The following is a 23190-nucleotide window of genomic DNA, read 5'->3' as shown; positions in this document are numbered from 1 at the left end:
AGCTAAATTAATCATCCAAACAACCATCACCAGAACAACAAGCATGACCCGTGTAAGCTGGTTTGAGCGTGACTTTTCATTACTGAGCGCCAGTTTCTGAAAACGTGGGGAGGTGTTTGCTACGCATACCGCAAACACATTCATTCCGCAAACCAAAAAAGCGTTTAGTCCTACTACAGCTCTCAAGCTGTATAGATCCGAATAAACTCATATTTAAACATTATACGGGTTATATTGAAAGTATTATATTTAATCAAAGCGTATTTGAATACGTATGAGTTTTGCGTCATGAAACACGGCCGCCGGTAAAATTGGAGACTACACTAAATGCCGTTAATACTTCAATTTCTGTGAGTGAACGCTTCATATTAACGAGCAGTAAAACATCGCTAGTTATTATATTAATGTTTTATATTAATACGGAGCAACACAGGAACGCTACCACCAATGGCACTGAAAGGCACCTTTTACGACGAACAGTAAATTGATCTGTAGCGACACCTAGTGTTAGTTTACATACAACTACTTGTAATTACTGTGCGTCAAAGGATAATCTCGGTAAAGAAATATTAAGAAACCTCTAATACAGGGATTCCCATTGCTTGTCCTAGAGACCTAAACACTGGATTTTGGTCTACCTAATTAAATATTTAAAAGTTTAAAAGACCCGATAATGGGTTTAATTTGAACTCTTTGTGTTCAGTTGCCTTTTTTCCTCTGCATTTCCTAAGTAATTTAAGATCTCCAACCTCTGAGCAGAACAAAAACATTTGCAAAGGTCCCACCCAGTTAAGGATTTTGCTGCAGTGAGAACCAGCAGGTGTGGGTGGCCCCAGGACACTGTGGTTTTTTCATATGGGACCGTGTGACTCAGTCCTGATCTTAAGTAACCACTCTGTCTTTTGGCGTTTGTTCCAGCAATGTTATTTGTTCTTTCACAGGCTAATTTATGTCAATTTCTCATGGCTATTGGGCAGCTCCGTGACACACTGGTTAGCAGTGCTGGGGCCCTGGTTCAATTCTTGACCTAGTTGCTGTCTGTGGGGTTGAGCACAGTCACAGTCCAAAGACATCTGTCCCTCCACCCATTTCCTGACTGCTTCTTTCAATTCAGGGCTGCAGGAGTCTGAAGACGTGCTGGTGGGTTAATTGGCTTCTGGGAAAAGTGCCCCTGGTGTGAGTGAGTGTCTGTGTCCTGCAGTGGACTGTGTCCAGTCAGGCTCCGGCTCCCCTGCAACCCTGTACTGCATAAAGTGGTTAGAAAAGGGATAGGTGTGAGGTCTTTTTATAAGTTTGCTTTCAGCTCTTTAAAAAGCGAAGGAGACTTGCGATTGGCATGCTAATTCAGGAGTTTCAGGACTCCTCTCACTCAGGTGTGCGAGCTGGAACATAACCAGTCAGACTCACGCAGACGTAGAAACTCTGCTTCACCGGGAGAGCTGTCTGAGAGAGCTGTTTCCACTGGTATAAGTTCTTAATTAGCAAGGTGAAGAGTGTATTATGTTCTGTGTGCTGTTACTGATAGAAATAAGGCACAGTAGGATTTTTTTAAATCAAGGACTGAGTAGAGAAACACAGCCTAAACCAGTATGCAGATCAGTTACAGGCACCAAGTAGCACTGGTGATGAAGGACCTGACTGGAGCAAAACCCATCAGCCACTGGATTCTCCTGGCCAGGGTGGAAGACTGACATGGGTGAAGCCGTGCGCGGAAAGAGTCTGGGTGTTCAAGCAGTTTCTATTATAGCCTCCTCAAGCAGAAACATGACCAATGTGTGGGTATGTAAAAAGAGTGTCATTTAAACCAAGACAATGAGCGTGCAATAGTTTTGTAGACGTTTGTGTTCAGTTTCTGTCACCACAGTGCACCGAACAAGCTCGCTGAATTTCCCCTGCCAGGCTCACCCCACGGCGGAACGGAAGGTGAAGTTCTGAATGAAAAGATTCAGAAATATTAAGAACTGTCTGGCTGATAGGTTGTATCCCAGTTTGTGTGTCTTTTAAAAAATATTTCCATATTGAAATGGTGACGTGAATTTACTGCGCCCTTTAGTTTATGACAGGAAAAAGACCACAAAGCAGAGTCCGTTTACGGAACAAGAAGTATTTGTAAACTCTTTACCATGCCTGTGCCAGAGCCACATTAGTTTTCTTTACATTAGAATAATAAATTATTATGATTACACCCACCTGATCGGGCCCACCCATTGCGTGTTTTACCACGCCTCGGCTCACAGCAACAAGGAGAAGGAGGAAGCGCAGGCCGACACCTCTGACTGCCCAAACCCAGACCCCTGGTCTTTTCCTACTGGAAGAGGTTCGAGTAGGGAGCTGCGTCAGCGTGCGTAGGCTGCCAAGGCACAAGTAAAGGTTTAAGAAGGCTCAGCAGCCGAAACGTTGTGTTTCTTGTCTTCTCTTTTCAGCAGGGAATAAACCTTTACCCGTTCCTCTGCAGCCTACGCATGCTGACGCAGCTCCCTACTGGAACTAAGTAAAGGTTTATTCCAGGCTGAAAGGAAAAGAAAAGAGACAACATTTCGGCTGTGGAATAAACCTGTACCTGCTCCTTTCCATATGGCATATCACAGGCAGCACCACAGCGCCTGAACCCAGCCCACCCTCAGCTTGGCTCGGCCGCTTAGTGACGTGTCCCAGACTCGAACCCGGGATCACAGACCTAAGACCTCTTCCGGTTGAGCCGCGAAATTACCATAAAATATCAGAACTGTTTGTGCAATTGTTCCCTATTATATATGCCCATATTTAGCAACTGTAAACTACTGCACGTGGATTTTTGTTTGGATTTTGGTTATTGTAATATTGACATTTTCCTCGAGAATGCTACTTTCATTTGCAAGTATAATAAAACTCCAAACATATGTGAAATTAATCAGCGTTTACCTCATTCCTTACCATGCTGATCGTTAAGAAGGGTAATTTAATAATGCCATCTGGGTAATGAAAAGTATCTGCAGTCCCCGGGGACTGCTCAAGACTGCACTTAATGAGAACAGCCCCACCACCTCAGGCCGACGCCAGCAGACGTCATAAGCCAAGCAAGGCTGGACCTGGACAGCACTAGGGTGGATGGGAGACCTGCTGTGAAGTGCTGCTGCTGGACCAGAAGATGGCGCTGTTCTCACAGACGTTTCACAGCAATGTCCCACATGGTGGCAGCGGATACCGGGTGTTAACTCTTGCGACCTGGCTAAATTCCACCCCGGTCTTGCTCAGTGTTGCTAGCTCAAGTCCTCTGTTAATCAAGCCGGTGAAGTAATGTCTGACTTCTGTTCCTAATTATGTCTGGTAGTCGGGCAACCGGCTTGGTACCACCCAGGTGGTGCTGCGCTTACAGTAACTGCGTCCCCTCCAACACAGGAACGGCATAAGAATCCTCCGAGGCAAAAGCTTCACCCCGGCGCGGGCAATATTTAACTGAAAGAGTGCAGTTTCTGATCAATGATGCCAGAGAAGAGAAGTTGTGAAAAACGCAGAACATGTGGGAAAGATGTCTGGTGTTGTACTGCACAAGATCTCCTCAGGTGACTATTACAATAGACTTAGAATAATAAAACCGCTTTCTGGAGGGAAAAAGGCCAGTTACAAACCAGTTACAAAAATTGTCATCAAAACGAATACAAGGAGAGGCGATTTCTCCGAAGTATTTTAATAACCCGAATATGACATCAGCCTCTCTCACTGAGTACACTTTCATCTATCCACAGTCTCTCAACTGGGATTGTTAAACATCATGTAAAACCCTTCTACACACCCAAGTAAATCTGTATGAATCTGGCTCATGTAGAACAGGTCCATAGTCGGAAAAGATACTCAGCAAATCAGTCATCCACTATTTGGATTCATAAATACCTTAAAGAACCAAAACAGTCAGCTGCTCACTGGGCTGATCAGCGGGATCAATATCTCAGTTTCCCGCAATGATTGGGTCAATCGCGTTCGCCAGGGGTAAAACGTGCAAGCGAGTCACAGAGAAGTTGTGCGCCCGAGGACCCTCAGTTAAGGCGTCCTGGCTTTTTTGGCAGCGCTGGGCCCCCGCTCCGCGTCTCCTCCTCTCCTCTTCCTCAAGCCCTTCATCTTGCGGGTCTGCAGCTTGCCCAGGTCCTGCTTCTGCATGTGCAGCCGGCCAAACCTGGTGCCAAAGGCATCATGGGAGATATTCTTCTTCTTCTTAGCCTGGAACGGGAAAAAGCCGGAGTATTAGTATCCCACCTCCGTGGGAAGGCGAGTCTGGGAGAACCGCCAACGGCAACTGTATTAGACCAGATCTGGAACCTCTTTGCTGTCCCACTGCCTTGACATGCATCTGAAGTTCTCCCATATAGCTAAACCCGCAGATGCAAACTGACTTAGAAGAGCATAGAAGAGTTACACAGTGGCAGAAAGGTAGACCACTCAAGAAAGAAAACCTAGGAGCAGGAGAAAGTGAAATAAAACTAAAATGTCAAATATTTAAAGCAAGTTGTGTAAATGATATGGTGCTGCTTGGTGGGACAGTGATTAGCATTGCTGTCTCGCAGTGTTGAGGCCCTGGGTTCGAGTCCCCTGTGGCTGTCTGTGTGGAGTCTGCATGCTCTCCCCGTGTTCTCATGGGTTTCCTCCCTCAGCCCAAAGACATGGTGGGGGGTTAATAGGCTTCTAGATAAACTGGCGCTGGTGTGAGTGTGCGTGTCTGTCTGTGCCCGTGTGTGCCCTGCGAGGGACTGGTGTCCAGCCCCGCTGTGTGCCAGGATGGGCTCTGGGTCTCACGTGACCCTGAATAGGATGAGGTGGTTGGAAAGTGGATGGATGGTTATGAACAATTTATTCTATCTTCTTTGGGTAGACAGTATAATACCAACATCTCTTGACTGCTTGTGTTAAGCCACAAACATTTACAATATTTTAAATTACGCATGGTATTCCCCAACTACCATTCGATTTACACCAACCAAAGCATTGGCAAAGTAGCAGAACTGTCACAGACACAGACTGTTGTGCTTGTACCTTCAGGGCCTTGGGCTGTTTGTGTGCAGTCTTGTAGAGGTCATCAGACGCCAGATGTGTCCTCCGCAACACAAAGTCAAAGGAGGGACCTATCTCCTCCAGCTCTATCCTCGGAGTCCGGCACCCTGATTTCTTCAACAGCACCCTACACCGAACAAGAACAAGGTGCTAACATTGCACTGGGGCCGGGAGTCTAATTTCCTCAACTAAAGAGCAAAGAGTTCAGGACAAATTTCAAAATAGCCTTCTGCATCCCAGAAGGACAGACTGCAGTCAAACAGAGATACCAAGGTTCTCACAGAACTCTGAAGAGAAAATTATATTCTTTTAGCAGTAATTGTAAGGATAAAATCATTATTATGGCTGAAGGTGGAGGACTATACAGCCAGCTGAAAAACAAAAATCCCCCGTGTTTGTTTAGCTAGTCTGTTATTCCAAGCCAGCAAATGTGATGGTGAAAAAAAAATGGAAATAATGAAGCCCCACAATAACCTAAATAGAAAAGGACATCAGAACATTTTCCCAGTGGAATTCATATTTCACTGGAAATATTCCTAAACAATTTACACCGACTTCCACCCGAAGCAGCAGTTTAAGGCCAGACCATGTCTGAAAAATGTTTAATCAGTAATCATGGCTGGAAAAACAATTAGCAATAACTTAAACGTTCATTTGAGAGAGTTAAGGTTTTAAGTTTAAAAAAATCCAGTCTTACTTATCAATTCACATTTCCTGTGAAGTGTCTCAATTCACGTTTTCTGTCAAGTAATCTGAACAGCAGTACGCTTCCGAGCTGAAATCCTAACACAGAGCAGTCAGTTCTCAGGCCGGTCCTCCGACCGCGGAGAACACACTCAAGGGCCGCATGACTGAGGCCGAAGGTGCCCGCGGAGTAGACGCGCGTACGCGATGACTGGGCCCGGCGCGTGAGCCCTGCGGGAGGTCTTCAAGCTCGGGGACCTTACTTGTAGCTCCTCAGGAAGATCTTCCCATCCAGTGCCGTGAAGTGAAGGACGTGCTCCAGCCCCGCCAAGCGCACACAGGGCACCGTCGGCCCGCGGAAGAAATCTGAGCAAGACACCGTCCGGTCAGAAGAATGATAACTGCGTCTCTCAAGCCCTACACCCATCCAGTGATAAACTCGATCAGTTCATCCCGCTGCCCCCCACCTCTGTCTTCCCTGCACCTGCACACTGGTGGTCCTTTACCGACACACCTCAATGCCAAGCTAGAAGGACAGAATGAATGGCCCTGAGAGAAAACGGCTTCAGTGCCCTGAGGCAGACGTTCTTTATACACAGCTGTGGAAGCAGAAAGTAAGTGATGAATGAAGAATATTGACAGGACGTCTACTGCTCTCCTACGGGCCACGGGGCTTCCCTGTAGATGTTTTTACCGGTAATGGAATTGTCTGCTATAAAGGACAGGCGATAGGGAGACCTTCGATCACTAGTACGACTTCAGACATTGAGAACTGTAACTGATACTGCATCCTCTCTGCTTGCCGACGATCGCCCTGTAGGGCAGATCTTTCTGTCCATCCCAGGAAAGAGCCTGACGCTGCCCTGCTACAGCAAGTTACCTCGTCCTGCCTGAACGTCTTCAAGCTGGGACTGGGACCACCACCTTGTGCAGGCGGCCTACCTCCAAAAGCAAAAAAGGCAGGGGGCCCACATGCTATTGTCTCTTCTAAATGTGGGGAACGTGGCAGAACATTAGACGTCTGTGCTCATAAACAATACAAAAAATGTATAGAACTAGCAAATTTGAAAATGCACTGGTGGTAAAACTTGTTTTGGTGAATGTGGCCTAGGTGGGTAAAAGTTCTTGATTACAAAGTATTAGCGCAAAAGAGACCGATATTAAGCATTACACGTTCTTAACACTAGATAAAGAAACAAGAGGTTATTCGTAGGACATTTACAAAACACATCCAACAATCATCCAAAACATGTCATACATAGGTAAGTGAGTGCAGGAGTGTCCCATTTCACAGAGAATGCATTCTAACGCTTGTACACAGGGTGACAAAGAGGACACAGGGTGTGGCTCTTATAATGTAGCTCTGCTCCTGGCCTTGCTGCTTGGAATCTAATAAAGGTTCAAAGGTAACAGATCATCAACAACTGGCTATTTCAGATTGAGAAAAACAAGGTTTCCGACAACCAACTAGTACACGAGCCACTAACATCAGCGTTGGAGAAGTCCTTCCTGTCGGGCAAACCACTACAGCGGGCTTCGCTCATCGCGAAGGTTCATCGTACCTGTTAGAAGACTCTTCAGACGTCTGTGCTCATTACTGAGGTCAAAGGCTTCGCCGGCAAAGACCAACAGCGGCTTCGTCCCTTCAGGGAACTTACTGTTCTGAGGTTTCAAGACAAGAGGCACGGTCAGAGATCTGAACCATCACGGCACACAGAAATGAAGACCCATCCCCGGCCTTCCTCAACCCACCATTTAAAAAGGAAGGCAAAGCCCCTGCCTTTCTTGGGGCCTTCCTCGGCGTTCGTGGTAGGTGAGAAAACACTCACCACTGTAACGTTTTCGTTTTTCAATTTAGTTACACGCACACACAAAAGATCAAAACAGGCAAATACCAAGAAGCCATATATAACTGAAGGAAAAACACAGGCGGAATTCATCTCCGTTAAAATCTCGAGTCTGGTCAGGGGGAGGAAACGAAACATTTCGCTGAGCAAATCTAATCAAGGGAGATCATTGAGCAAACTCAGATGCGGAGGCACTCAAGAACAGGGGGGCTCAGATTCCAATAGGTTAATTTAATAATAATAATAATTGCTTACACTTATATAGTGCTTTTTCTGGACACTCCACTCAAAGCGCTTTACAGGTAATGGGGACTCCCCTCCACCACCACCAATGTGCAGCCCCACCTGGATGATGCGACGGCAGCCATAGTGCGCCAGAACGCTCACCACACATCAGCTCTCAGTGGGGAGGAGAGCAGAGTAATGAAGCCAATTCACAGAGGGGGATTGTTAGGAGGCCATGATTGATAACAGCCGATGGGGAAATTTGGCCAGGATGCCGGGGTTACACCCCTACTCTTTTCGAGAAACACCCTGGGATTTTTAATGACCACAGAGAGTCAGGACCTCGGTTTTACGTCTCATCCGAAGGACAGCGCCTGTTTACAGTATTAGTGTCCCCGTCACTACACTGGGGCATTAGGACCCACATGGACCGCAGGGTGAGCGCCCCCTGCTGGCTCCACTAACACCTCTTCCAGCAGCAACCTTAGTTTTTCCCAGGAGGTCTCCCATCCAGGTACTGACCAGGCTCACACCTGCTTAGCTTCAGTGGGTTGCCAGTTGTGAGTTGCAGGGTGATATGGCTGCTGGCTAATATGGCTAATTTACACGATCACGGGTTCGAGCCTGGGTCTTGTCACCCGGCAACTGCGACGCACAATTGTCCGAGCTCTGCTGGAGGTGGAGTGCGATTAGGTGGCCACGGCTGTCTTGGCTCTCAGTGAGCCCTGTGGCACCCCAGGTGCTTGCAGGCACGTCAGTGACAGACACGCCTCTCCACCAATCAGCTCTGAAACACCCGCAGGAGGCGGAGTGGCCGCCGATATCCGAGAAGACCATTGGCTCAAAGGTGGGCAGAGGGGAGGGGTCTGCCTGCCTCGTTCTCCCCTGTAATTGGTCATGGTACAACAGCCATGAGGCAAGACAAGAAAAACGCACTTTGGGGGGGGCAGTCCAACCTTGGAGGGTACAACTCAAATTACTGGCAAATGACACACGAGCTACTGAAAAGTAAACCAACAAGCAGTGGCCGTAATTGACCGTTGAATCCAACTTCCTTTTTCTTTTAATCATGACTTGTTTTAGTTTCCTTGTATCTATCAAGACTAAACTCTCATTATCTCCATGGTTACACACTGACAAAAAAAAATATTTCCACGTCTGCGACAGAGGAAGAGGGGGTCTGGCTGTTACTGCATTTTGAAATACGCTGCATGTTGCTGGGTTTCACCCAAGAGAAGCTCCATCTTAAATATTTACTTTTAGCCCTGTAAGATCGCATTACCTTGAAGTCTTTCAAAGGCACGAACTTCTCAATTCCCAGCTCAATCATGTCCAGCACATGGAAATCGAACATGCGCCCTGCAATTGGTAAAGAACAATCACTTTTTCAGATCACTTTTGGCCTTGCAGTTTTGGTCTTTCTGTGGTAGGAAGATGCATACGTACCAAATACGAGGTTGTGGGGCCGTTTCTTATTGTGGGAGCCAAATACAAACAAAGAGCAGTCCGACTTCTTTGAGAAGAACTCCTGCAAGGTCAAATCAAATAGTACAGCCAGTTTAAAAGCAATCTGGGGGAGTTAAATACTTAATTCCATCAATCCATTTTCTAACCACTTCGTTCAACTCTGGATTACAGGGCAGTCGGAGCCTATCCCAGGAAGCAACGGCCACAAGGCGGGTTACACCCTGGGTGGGATGCCAGTCGATCACAGGGCGCGCACACACACACTCACATCACGGACAGTTTCCCCAGATGTCAGCTAACCAACCAGCATGTCTTTGGGCTGCTGGATGAGTCAGGAGCACCCAAAGGAAACCCCCGCAAACATGGGGAGAACATGCTGTACAGACAGCACCCCAGGAACTGCACCCAGAGCCCCAACACTATGATGCAGCAACGCTGAATTGCAGTGCCCCCATGCTGCAGAAAAGCTTTTAATTAATTTTAAGTGCATGTTATGTCCCTGAGTAAGAATGGAGTATCTTCTAAACTCATCTGACAGTATAAACTTCCCAATCCCATCGCAGGCAAATGTACAGCACCGGAACGGGTGGGTCACACCTAAGAGGCAGACCTGTGAAAGAGTCCAGCAGAGGATCTGAACCCCCCTCCTGGGTATTAAACACATGGAGAAAATGGTAAACCTCAAGGCACTCAAGCTCAACCCCTGTCCTGTGCCCAAGAGCTCTGTGTGTAGATGTGTTTTTCCTCTACAGAGCAACACCTGTTTAATCTCGAAGTGAAATATTGTTTTGTCCAATGGATTTGCCTTGTGCCCTCGATGGAAAAGTTTGCATTAGAGGACAGAGTGCTACACTGAGTGAAAAGAAGCAAAAGAGCTGAGAGCTGCTTACGATGGATGTTTGGTCCTCGAAGGGTCTGGTTATATTCTTTCTGAAAAATGAAAGAGTCCCATTTTAAACAAACACACACATTTCTTCATGGTTCCTCATTGTTGGAAAGATTTAACTTTACTAAATGCGTACAAGAACTAGATTAAAGATTTGATTAAAAGAGAAATTAAAACATAAAATGCATCAATTTAAAAATTACCAGCACGGAAAGCAAAGTAGTAGTTCTTTTTTAACAATGCAGCTCTTGAAAATGTTACTTATACTTACTTTTTGTAAGTAACAGCATTTGGTTTCTTCAGGGAATACTGAAAAAAAGAAGAACGATTTTTTACCACAAGTCATTTTTTATGGTTTTAAAAAAGACGCATTGCTCTGAAAGTAGAAATGTCCCCCATGTGGTCTCTGCTCACACTTCAGACCAACTGGTGCCGTTCTCGTGTTAACACACTGATGCACGATGAAAACACGATGGTTTAAACACTTCAACAGCTCACGGGGCACAGGCATCAAGATGCTTTCATTTGAAATACTGAGCAGATAACATTTTGAGCAGCGCTGCTCCTTGTGAAGGTGTGATCTTATAAAGAACGACAGACGCTCAGTGACTGGCAGCCATGTGGGGTACAAATCGACAAAATCGACAAAATTAGCTGATTAAGGACCTTGTGCACACAGCATTTCTATTCTATTCTATGTCTGAGTACGCTTGCGGCAGTGTGGAAAAACTACCCAGTTTTTGTGGTGTTCAAGGGAACGTTTCCGCAGGTCTTTCCTCCCGGTGGCTGTCAGGGTGTATAACGCTGCCCTAGTCTAGGACTGTTAGCCCTTCATTTGCTCGTCTATGGACAGCATGTTGCTCCATTGTACTTTTTTTTTGGGGACAATCAGTCTGTATAAACCTACGCACATTTTGCACATATTTTACTGTTTTTACAGTGACTATCATCATATTGTGCACACACCTATGTATTTATTTTAATTTACTGTATTTCATATTTATTTTGTATTACTGTACATTCTTATGTTTCGCCAATTCTGATGTCTGTCTTTTTTGCTCGTCTCGGGCTGCTGTAACATCAATTTCCCTTCGGGATCAATAAAATCTTATCTATCAATCATTTCAACTGGTGCAAGAACAAACCTGATGCCTTTTCTATGTCCGAGTCCGCCTGTGGCAGTGTGGAAAAACTACCCAGCCGTGTTGTGGAGTCTACACCCTGGCCCCTCTGATTCATTTACTACTAGATACAAAACAGTCCTGATGGGTGGAATGGCCTGCTCTCTTTTGAAACCTTTCTTATGGTTCATTTAGGATTGGAATAAGGGAGGGTGGTCTCGTGGTGAGAAAGTGCACAGATGACGTGCCGATGTCCTGTCGGGAAATTAAGCTGTCCAGTCCAGAGAAAGCAGCAAACAGGCTGTGTAACTGGCAGACCCGAGGACAGGAAGATTCACCAGTCCTGTCACGATCTCCGACTGCAGCATGAGAAAAGTAGCCTGCATATAAACGGGACAGCTGTAATAAACTGCCAGGACAAAAAGGATCTGCCTGCTGACGTTCAGAAGAAACGCCGACAGCCGAGAGACAAAATCCCTGCCTTCAGCGGTTGAAGACCAGGCAAGATGGAGGCAACAGAGTTGCAGTGGAATGACTCAGGAATGCCGTTCTGCCCTGGACGAAGCTCAGGCCCACAGCTCGTGCAGCGACCTGGGCAAGCAGTGTGCGGGTGCTTATGTTGCTCAATCTAATCGGGCCTCTGGATCAGCTTTGCCAGCTGACTGCAGAGGCACAGCAAAAGTGGTATGGTATGCCAAAAATCAGTGCTGGCAGGACTGTGTTAAGATGCAACATACAGATGTATTTTGATGGGTTTTCACTCGAGTGCTGTGATTGTTTTATTTGCACGCTTAAAATATTTGATTGAATCCGTTAGAACTGATGCATTTCCACTGTGCATCAGCACACAGCAAAAATCCTTCCGGGCATCTCTCCCAGATCGTTTTTAAGCAAAAGCTATTCAAATGTTCAAAAATCCTAATGTGGACTCATTAACAAATGATTTGCAGATTAAATGAGTTCCAGACAAATTTCAGGAAAAGGTTTATAATAAAACATTTGAATACTGAAAGAAATACACACTGTTTATGTCCTGGGAGTTTTAAAAAACAGCTTTATATCCAGTTTTTTGGACAAAGAAGTGTCCAGTTTATGCCATACCCTTATATTTTCATGGTACAGCTGTACTACCACTCATGACAGAGATGCACTACAAAGGGCTGTGGCAACAGCACAGAGGATCATAAGATGTGATTTACCATCAATCGGTGAGATCATCCACTGTCACAATAAGGCCCAATCACCAAATCCATCCTTCAGGATCCCAGCCACCCCTGCTCTCTGGCCAGCGGTGCCACACTGTTAAAGCACAGGCCACTAGACTCAAGAACAGCTTCTACCCTACTGAGTGCACATCCTCAACAGCTATCTGCAGTGCCTCAGAGTCAATACACATCTGCACTATTTGCATAGTCGACCATGTTTTTTTTGTCTCTCACTACTACATATTTACAATCCCACAACATATTTATCATTCTGGTTGTATTACTTATTAAGTTTGTAAAGTACAGTCTACATTCTGTGGTGTTGTCTGCTGTACTGTGCACATCCCGAGAGATCGCACCAATAAGAATTCCAATGTACGTGGTGTAAATATGGCAAAAAAAACTCCTCTACTCATATTTTGGAATCTTAAATCCTACACCACGTTTCTGGTGGGGGTTGGGGTGACGCAGAGAGTACGCAGGACATATCATTGATCATGGACGCTGTGCTGTAATATCCATTCCTTCGGATTAGATGTCAAACCACGGTTCTGGTAACTTGCTCGGAAAAGACCCTATGGCACTTTTAAAAACGAGTTTGAGTGTTACCCTGGTGTTGTGGCTAAATGTCACTCTGGGCTTGCTCCCTAAATAAACTGGCGATAACGATCTCACTTCTCCAGCAGGTCTACCGTGGATGAAGTGTGTCCCCTGCTGTGTCAAGCGCCTTGGGATCCTACACACACGCAACCGCTTACAGGGATCATCGGAGAGAAACGACACTCACAAGGTCCTTCAGAGCCTGGGTGACAGTTTCACTGGTGTTCCCCCCTTTGATGAGCATCGCACTCTTCTCATTTTCAGTGAGCTTGGGCTCCCGGCTCTGGAGAAACCTCTTCGATCGCTTTGTTTTGGGTTTTCTGCAGATTCAAAACAAAGGTCTTGTGAAGCAAGAGAATTGATCAAGATGCAAAAAGCTACAAACACTGACAAGGACACTTCTAATTGGGGAGGTGAAAAGCTTGTGGAAACGTACCCAGCCAAAACCTACTGTAGCTGGTATTCTGCGAAAAAGGCAACTCCACATCCCATACTGCCATATATTTTAATTACACACATGGCCTTTCTGTCTGTTTTCCTCTGTAACAAGTTACAGGTCTTCCTCTGACAGCCACCTTGCTATTTCTCACACCCATATTATTGGAAACAAGGTGTGGTTTTACTAGGATTTACCTTGTTAAACCTAAAACACCGAGAGTACAATAAACTTTTTTTTTTTAAAAAAGGGCCCTTCGAGCCTCTAAATTCAAATATCACAGAGGAATTCAGCAGTTAAAGAGTTCGTTCGGAAACATGTCCTTCCAAGGATTTTAAAAATACCAAATATACATTAATAATCTGTACAACTATGCTTCTAATTGGGGACTTTTTGGTTTTAGTCACTGAGATACTGCAAAGTTTTTAGCAGCTGAATATCTAAAAACGATTAGAGTGAAAGAAATCATAGCAGTATGGGAAAAAAATAACAATTTTATTCTTCAAGTTAAGCCTGAAAAACAGCACCTCGGCCTCTATGCACCCAAGAATACTCACTTTGTGGGGACAGTACCCAAGTGCATCTGGGCTGTTTCCAGAGGTTTAGACCGAACGTATTCAACCCTGGAACTTCTATTTCATGCCATTAGAGGACTTTGAACCAATGCAATAAGTTACTGAATCGATCCTTAATTAAACAGCCCAGATGCTGAAAAACACCTTGTGTGGACGAACTGTCTCTTTGGCGTTACCAAGATTTACAGTAATACTCACCAATAACTTAACCCCCCGTATAGATACGCCAGTGTTAACCTGACAAGAACTAGGTCCTGCATTATTATATTTACAATACAAATTTCAGGTATTTCACTGGAATCTAATCAAACCTTAAAGAAGGTGTGACTTAACACATAGACTGAATAAGTTAACCGCCTGCATACCCACCAAACACAAATACCATTCATCGGAATATTTCATTTTTCCAAGGTAATGAATCCATATTTTAACGCACTGTCGCAAAAATGAAAAACTACATTCTCAAACACTGATCATAGTTCACTACAGTTTCCTATGCACGTTTCACAAAATACGCTACAAGCTTCCACGTGTTAAACTAAAAATACTCGTGCGGTTGCTTCTCTAATAATATTAAAACAAACACATCATCGTAAAATGTTTGGTAACTTACACTACGGCATCCAGCTGTGTCATTTTCACGACCTTAATCGATAAAACTCACAGACGCTTGAGGAAAACGCCGTCTCTCCACGTGAATCTAACACAGGAAACAGTATTCAGTTAGACCCACCCCCTTTGTTACGCAATTTCCTCTCATGGCATAAACACGTGTGAAAGCGTACACACTCTCCCCTTCCACTTTCTTATCTACTAGTATACTCAAACGAGGAGCTGCGAGGGTGGCTCGGTGGTCATTTATTACTATTTGCTATGGCTCTTGGGCAGCTTAGTGGCGCAGTGTTCAGCATCGCTACCTCGCAGCGCTGGGGCCCTGGGGAACTGGGGATCTGTGTGGAGTTAATTAATAATAATAATAATAATAATAATAATTGCTTACACTTATATAGCGCTTTTCTGGACACTCCACTCAAAGCGCTTTACAGATAATGGGGATCCCCTCCACCACCACCAGTGTGCAGCCCCACCTGGATGATGCGACGGCAGCCATAGTGCACCAGTACTCTCCCCACACACCAGCTCTCAGTGGGGAGGAGAGCAGAGTAATAAAGCCAGTTCACAGATGGAGATTATTAGGAGGCCATGATTGGTAAGGGCCAATGGGAAATTTGGCCAGGACACCAGGGTTACACCCCTACTCTTTTCGAGAAACACCCTGGGATTTTTAATGACCACAGAGAGTCAGGACCTCGGTTTTACGTCTCATCCGAAGGACGGCGCCTGTTTACAGTATAGTGTCCCAATCACTATACTGGGGCATTAGGACCCACACAGACCACAGGATGAGCGCCCCCTGCTGGCCATACTAACACCTCCAGCAGCAACCTTAGTCTTTCCCAGGAGGTCTCCCATCCAGCTACTGACCAGGCTCACACCTGCTGGGCTTCAGTGGGCTGCCAGTTGTGAGCCGCAGGGTGATATGGCTGCACCCATATAATGAGTTTGTGTGGGTTTTCTCTGGGTTCCTTGGTATATTCTGTCTTGTGTCTTCCAGTAGGGCTGTTCTCATGATGTGTAGTATTGAGAGAGATTGAGAGAGATTCCTGGGCTTTTATCTGCAGAAAGTCTTATTGTAAAGCTGCACGTTATGTGTAGACTGTAAGATTAGAGCGTATAGAATGAGTAGTATACAGTGCCTTGTGTCCATTCTCAACTAATAACCAGCAGCCATATCACCCTGCAAGCCAGCAGCCATATCACCCTGCAACTCACAACTGGCAGCCAGGAGGTCTCCCATCCAGCTACTGACTTGAGAGAGATTCCTGGGCTTTTATCTGCAGAAAGTCTTATTGTAAAGCTGCAAGTTATGTGTAGACTGTAAGATTAGGGCGTGTAGAATGAGTAGTATACAGTGCCTTGTGTTATAAATGTCACCCTGCAACTCACAACTGGCAGCCCACTGAATCCCAGCAGGTGTGAGCCTGGTCAGTACCTGGATGGGAGACCTCCTGGGAAAAACTAAGGCTGCTGCTGGAAGAGGTGTAAGTGGGGCCAGCAGGGGGCGCTCACCCTGTGGTCTGTGTGGGTCCTAATGCCCCAGTATAGTGATGGGGACACTATACTGTAAACAGGCGCCGTCCTTCGGATGAGACGTAAAACCGAGGTCCTGACTCTCTGTGGTCATTAAAAATCCCAGGGTGTGTCTCGAAAAGAGTAGGGGTGTCACCCCGGCGTCCTGGCCAAATTTCCCATCGGCCTTTATCAATCATGGCCTCATAATAATCCCCATCTATAAATTGGCTTCATTACTCTGTTCTCCTCCCCACTGAGAGCTGGTGTGTGGGGAGAGTACTGGTGCACTATGGCTGCTGTCGCATCACCAGGTGGGGCTGCACATTGGTGGTGGTGGAGGGGATCCCCATTACCTGTAAAGCGCTTTGAGTGGAGTGTCCAGAAAAGTGCTCTATAAATGTAAGCAATTATTATTATTATTAAATGTTACATGTTGTTGTTATGTGTTACACTTTACTGTGCAACAGAATGATGTGCAGTGTTTTTCTTATTTTTTGTAATAGTATAATGTGCGATGTTTTTCTTTTCTTTTCTTCTCTTTTTTTGGACTCTATTTAAAGAAATAGATTTAAATGAGTGCTGGGTGTCCATAAAACAAATCCCTCAGGGGACAATAAAAATCGTATCTTGCAGAAGTATTCAAAGACCCTTTCAAATGTTTCTGGATTACAAATGACACTTGCACATCTTTTTTTCCAAACAGTATTTTTATTGCGAACTCACACGGTAAAATAGTTTTTTTTTTAACAGACAAAATGAGTTATTTATCAGCAGATACCTAGAAAAAAAGGCAAAAACCGAAAATGCTGCTTGCGCAAGTCTCCAGAGCCCTGCTCTCTGGCAGCTCGAAGGTTATGCAGGTGAAAGAGAGTGTCCTAACAGGGATCTGATCGCCTGAGCGCACGGCCGTGACCCTCGGCTCAATTTTGTACTAGAAGTTCACGTGGGTGTCACCGGGGCTCCGGTTTCCCCCCCACCCCAGTCCTAAGACATGCTGGGAGGTTATTTGGCTTCTGGGAGAACTGGCGCTGGTGGGAGTGTCTGTCTGCCCTGTGATGGACTGGTGTGAGGCCCCAGGTGTGTCCGGCCTTGGGCCCGTTGCTTGCTGGGATAGGCTTCAGCTCCTGTATGGCTAAGGCGATCAGAAGATGAATGAATGGACGGATAGGCTACGGAATTAAAAACTGTGATCTACGTTCTCCATCATAAGGATCAGGTGACGGTTCATTCCGTGCCAAAAGGTAAAGAAAAGTAACACCACGTTTCGGCTGTGTGTGTTTCAGACGTGTGTCAATATGTATGAAATCGGGTATGAAAACTTTACAACTGAACTATCTTTCATACGCTGGTCGTGTTTCTGTGTATTTCCTTATATCCGTACACTTACCCCTATCCCTTTGTTTCTAATTGTGCAAGTCCGGGCATCAAATACACACAATTGTCAAGCTTGCCACTAGATGTCCTTAAAGGCTAATGGAAAAACGGACGAGAGCTGGTTTCAAAAAGAACCTCGTTATGTTTTACGTTTTGTGTGTGTGTGTGCGGGGGGGCATTCATGGAGCACCTGCCTTTTCTATGCCTTAATAAACTCCCAGTTGATGTACCGAGGGTGTGAATAAAAAGGCGAGCTCGACTACCAGGTGGGGCGGAATGGTTTGTCCCTGGAGAGTGAGCCATTCAGCTGAGGAGCAGACTCGGCGCACAGCGTCTACCGGGAATCGTGACGGCCATGTAGCAGCAGCGGTGTTAGATCAAGCCCTTCCTCGACGGGCAGTGGGCACAGCTGCTGTCGGGACTGTCCCACTCGCCAGTAACGATGATAAAACGAATGACGACGGCAGGGAAATGACCCCCGAGCTGTGCGGAACCATTTTGTCTGATGAGGTCGAAAGCAACGATCCGGGCAGCATGAATGTGACCCAGGACTGAAGGCCAGTGCAACCACCAGAGTCGATCAGGTGGAAAAAGAGCAAAATCTTAAAGACCTGACAAAGTGAATCTCCAGATTTAAATTCAAATGCGTGTGCATTTTCCACGTCAAAGGGAAAACAAAGCGAAAGTCAGAACAAGCCAAGAATGGGTAAGGACTCCAAAGCAGCTGCAGCAGAACACCTCGGGTTGAGCTCGGGGTTACAGACGTCAAAGGGCACCTGCAACTCGATACTAGCTTTCGCGCGCTCCAAGTGTTCACTAAGCCTGGTCACAGAGTGGGTTTTTGCTCTTAACTGTTCTAATATGATCAGACAAAATGCACGGACTTACCCACCAAAATAAAATGCTGAGAATGGATGATCGCAAATATTAATTACATTCCTGTAAAAAAAAAAAACAAGTTTTCACTTTGCCGTGCCAATGCGTTTGAAGGGCACTGTATATAATATGTGTGTACATCTATAATAACAGTTGCTCCTTTGTTCCTGGAGATTGGGATACTGGGCTACCTCCAGCTTACCCTCATTATAATGTCTACCTAATTAAAAGCGTCATTAATCACAATATGAACAAGATGTGGCCCAGTAATCAAAATGGCAATACAATTCAAGATCAGATTATAAATTCGTAGTTTACAATATCGGTGTTGTCACTTTGATTTCTTCTTTTTTTGCTTGAAGTTCTTGTGTTTCTGGACCTGTTGGTAATTCACCTTTTATCTCTTGAAAAGGCAGGCACCCACAGAGGGTGGCTGGGGTACCCTGGTATGTTTGTGAAAATGTGAGTTATTTTTTTTTGGAGTACCAAAAAACTGGAAAAGTAAGGACAGCTATGAAACTATGAGCTACGGAGAAGTAATCAAGCCTGGAAGTACAGTGAAATATCCCATGGCTACAACACGTCACCAGCATTCCTGCGATGCCCAAGTATGTTTTGTCTATTAATCAGAGTGAGTCACACCACTGAGTAATTAAGCACCTGTCTGACAGGCACATGAATATGAGTGAGCAGTTGAATCTCAGTTCTTTGGTGAAAAGGATAAACTGCTGGGGACCTCACACTGCCACATTAGGGTTGTCCAATAAACACACTATGCACTGTGCAGTAAGCTCTCGTTTTTTAACGGGCTTCAGATTAAATGGACAAAATCTGCTAAATGTGAATGTTGTATGTAGAATAAATACTGGACATTCCCTGCAGTAATGGGGAAATGCTTAAATACTAAAACATGGGCATTGTTTTAGTATTTAAGCATGAATGAGAGACACACAGACAGGGAGAGAAGCTGGGGGTCAGAGCACAGGGTCAGCCATTTATACAGCACCCCTGGAGCAGTTGGGGTGAAGGGCCTTGCTCAGGGGCCCAGCGGAGTAGGATTCCTCTGCCGGCCGCGGGATATGAACTGGCAACCTTCCAGCCACAGAGCCACCCCACCATAATGTCATTATGAAATGACTTCAAATGTACTCCACGTTCCCAGTACAATGGGACATTTTGCATGGCAAAGCCACATGGTCAAGAATACTACCTTACACCACAATACTGGAGTTTGCATTAAAACTATTCTTTCTGTACAGTACATTTATGCTGGCATTCATGCACAAATTGTCTCTCACCATGGCTTCACTGTACAACCTGCACTGGAAAGAAAAACTGCCTGACCACATAAGTGTCAATAAAGTAACATACTTCTTGGGAGTATCTAAACCTTCTCTTAGTAGTTGTTGGTAGTACTAAAACCCCAGAAAGTGCAGTTTTCACGTAATTAATGACAAATGTATAACAAGTTCAGAATAAGACAGAATACAATCACTGTATTTGGCCGAAAGGTTACATGTGGAGTGGCTAGTTTCTTTAGACATCTGTATCATTAGAACTGCACTGGAGCAATTTGCACCTGGGAGATCATGTAACTATGTTTATACCTGGGATTACATTACAGATGCAAAATAAAGAGTGTTAATGGAGAAAGTTTATGTGGTTACGTGAACACACACCTGCATCAACACTATGATACCCCAGCCATTTTGTTTCCTCGCCAGTCTACACATGTAGGAGATATTCAGTGGGTGTTAATACACACGTTGATATTCTTAATGCAGGCAACTATACTGTATAGCTGTAGGCAAAATAATTGCTATACAAGGGAGTATTAGTTGGAACATTAAAATAATGCAGGATGTTTTCTCTTTGTTGAAACGTACAAAATACTTTCTGGGTGGTAGTTGCATGCTGTCAGGATCTAGCTACATTGTAAACCAGAGATGCAAAGGTCATCTTTTGAGCTCTGAAAAATCTCTTGAATAATGGTTAAGTGACAGAACAAAGAGCAGTAATAATACACCCTTCCTGACCACAGCCCATTGCCTGAACAGTGTGTGGACTGACTTACCTCCCTAACAAATTAACTTGAGAACTTGCTACTTCATTCCGTGCATTTTGAACCCGACAAGGGAAGTCATAATGATTCACTTACATTCAATATAATCAGTGCACCCCTTCACCTGTCATGCAAATTAGTCTGAACTGGTATGCATCCAACTTCACCTGCCGGTGACTAAGTACCGTGTGAAAAAAGGTTTCACTCATTCCTCTCAACATCTGCCACTCAAAGAGGTGAGTCAGGCTTACTGGAAATCATCTCCGAATATTCAAGATGACCTGTTAATTGTCTGACTTAATGACACCCACTTATCTTACAATAATAACACAGACTGAACATATGAATTTGTATCTTATGAAAGACACCTAACACCCCCTTAATACAATCCAAAATCATAAGTTTCACATTAATGTGGGTTTACTGTACCACTCATCTAGAAAAGTGCTTTGTTTCTGCGCAACGGCTGCACTATAACGAATTAGAGTAAAGCCCAGTTTGCATTATGCATTCATTTGAAGTGGTCTTGAACGACTCCATAAAGGTGTATTACTTGTAAACTCCACATTTGTGCTGCACTTGCACCCTTCTACTCTGCACTCAGAGCAAAATCCCGTTGAAAGTCTGTCAGATAGTTACACAGCTGGAGAAAACACTGCGACACTTGAGGCCTCTTAACGTCTTTAAAGAAAACACACATGGAAAGAGCAATCTTGTTTATTAAAGCATAAAGCTCATGGTACAGATATATTTGAGCACATCCTGACCAACCAAAGAAGAGCAAGAAAAGAAAACGCCAAAGCTTCCCTTCGGAACATCCCGATTCTCCCAGATGAGCGCCCAGTCCTCGGCTCGCCACGAGAGGCCTGTCAAACTCCCTTCCCCTGAAAAGCCACAACAGGGCATCGAGAAACTACCGAACCACGTCGATGGATTCTTTTTCCTTGTGGGGAAAAAGAACTGAACCCTTGAGCATTCTTGACCGCCACCGCTCAATTTTTGCGTTAAACATTCCCCAGGTCATTTGAAATCCTTAGTGTAAAAAAAAAAGTTACAGAACAAGAAAAAAAAATTGGTCCGCATTGAAAACGCACCCCTTCCAACAGGCATCACATTTCCTTTTTTCCAGTAAAAAAAAAAAAAACTCTTGGAAGTGAAAAATGGTTCAGTGGTTTTCATATAAAAAAACAACAACTCTGAATCTGCATAAAGTTCTGAAGTCAAAATCTACCTAACCATTCAGCAAATCAAACAGATCACGTTTGTGGAAGTGTGCACACGCTTATATCCCTCTGGTTTACACACAGAGCTCCTGTTCCAAAGTGACCGCTACTGGAAACAAACTTGAGATAAAGCTCACAGCAAGGACCTCCCTATGCTGGTCCTTTAACATAGCAACCCCACATACAAGCCAACTGCACTGCTCAACGATCGGAGGCTTTCAGTGGAAACAGTGCTTGGTCCTTGCTTAAGCTACAGGTGGTCCTTTGAACTGAAATTGAGGATAAGTTATTTAAAATTTGGAGATGCTCAACAAAACACTGGACTTTCTGTCCTTATTTTGAATTGCTTTTAGGGGTTTTCAGAGATCCTGCAAGTCAATCCCAACGAGACACTCAAAAACCTTATATTCATCTGCAAATGCTGAAAATACTGCTGGGATGTGTTCTTCAGTGTAAAAACTGAATTTCTAGAGAGGCTTAAGACCTGTCAATGAGTTCAGACAGTGTCTCTGGCAGCAGGAACAGGAGCACTGTGTGTGCTCTTTGAATCACTTTTACACCTATATTCCAGAATTTTAGCGTTCCATGACTTGCTTTAAGCACTACAGTATACACAAGCTGCGAATTACAGTACCTTCCAAGTTTCTAGGAACAGAAGTAAAAGTTCAAAATTGACCCATTTTCATGATGACCCACCCTATAAACTTTAGGAAGAATCACCGCCTATATAAACATTAATAGGAAGATTTAGCACGTTAACGCATACAGGAGGAACAGAATGCAGCTCACAACACAGCACGAGTAGTCACAAACACCACAGTGTCACAGATCTTTCAGTCACTGAACAAAGGGCATTGATGCTGCTCCAAAAACTGCAACGGAGTCACATTTTGGACCAATTCACTGCAGAACGTCCATTCACAATAAAATTAATAAAACGGCAGTTTATGCAACAGTTATATGCAGAATAATCCGGGATGACCCTGGCACGCTCAGATTGGTGCGCGTCTATTGTCTGGCTACCAATTTCTGTACAGAAAAGGTAGATATATTGTTCTCAGAAAGAAAATGCATTGCTGGACAACCAACTCATTAAGCAAAGAGTCTGAATCATTACTTTCATTCAGTCCTGCAGGGTAGTGTCGGGGGAGCCACACAATCAGCTGACGGTCTCGCCTTATGACCAGAAATCCCTACTGTAACACAATGGGAGGCACACTGGATGATTCAAGCAAGGTATTGTCCAGCTCTGTCTGGATCATGTTAGTGCATCAGCTTCGAATAACACTTCCTTGGCACGTCTGCATCCCCTACAAGCCAACCTGGTTAAGTTCTAGGATGAATCAAAACAACTATCCAGATCTGGGATGAAGTAAATCACCACTTGTTACAGATTTCATGAGGCAGTGTTTTGTTTAATAGCGTGGGATTTAGATCCTGTAACGCACTAAATG

At 44.8% G+C, this 23190-nt stretch overlaps 1 protein-coding gene across 1 annotated transcript; it reads right to left on the bottom strand.

Moving 5' to 3' along the window:
• Positions 1-3651: 3651 nt before the first annotated feature.
• rpf2 (ribosome production factor 2 homolog) lies at positions 3652-14793 on the bottom strand. Its single transcript, XM_006626241.3, has 10 exons — positions 14682-14793; positions 13245-13377; positions 10403-10440; positions 10136-10175; positions 9225-9306; positions 9061-9137; positions 7269-7368; positions 5970-6072; positions 5005-5149; positions 3652-4194 (listed from the first exon to the last, which is right to left on the bottom strand). Exons 1-10 carry the CDS (start codon positions 14702-14704, stop codon positions 4018-4020), a joined length of 918 nt encoding a protein of 305 aa, XP_006626304.1. The 5' UTR covers positions 14705-14793; the 3' UTR covers positions 3652-4017.
• Between the last annotated feature and the right edge of the window lie 8397 nt (positions 14794-23190).

This window comes from Lepisosteus oculatus, chromosome 2, assembly GCF_040954835.1.
Source record: "Lepisosteus oculatus isolate fLepOcu1 chromosome 2, fLepOcu1.hap2, whole genome shotgun sequence".
Taxonomy (NCBI): Eukaryota; Metazoa; Chordata; class Actinopteri; order Semionotiformes; family Lepisosteidae; genus Lepisosteus; species Lepisosteus oculatus.
This window is presented reverse-complemented; position numbering and strand designations above follow the sequence as displayed.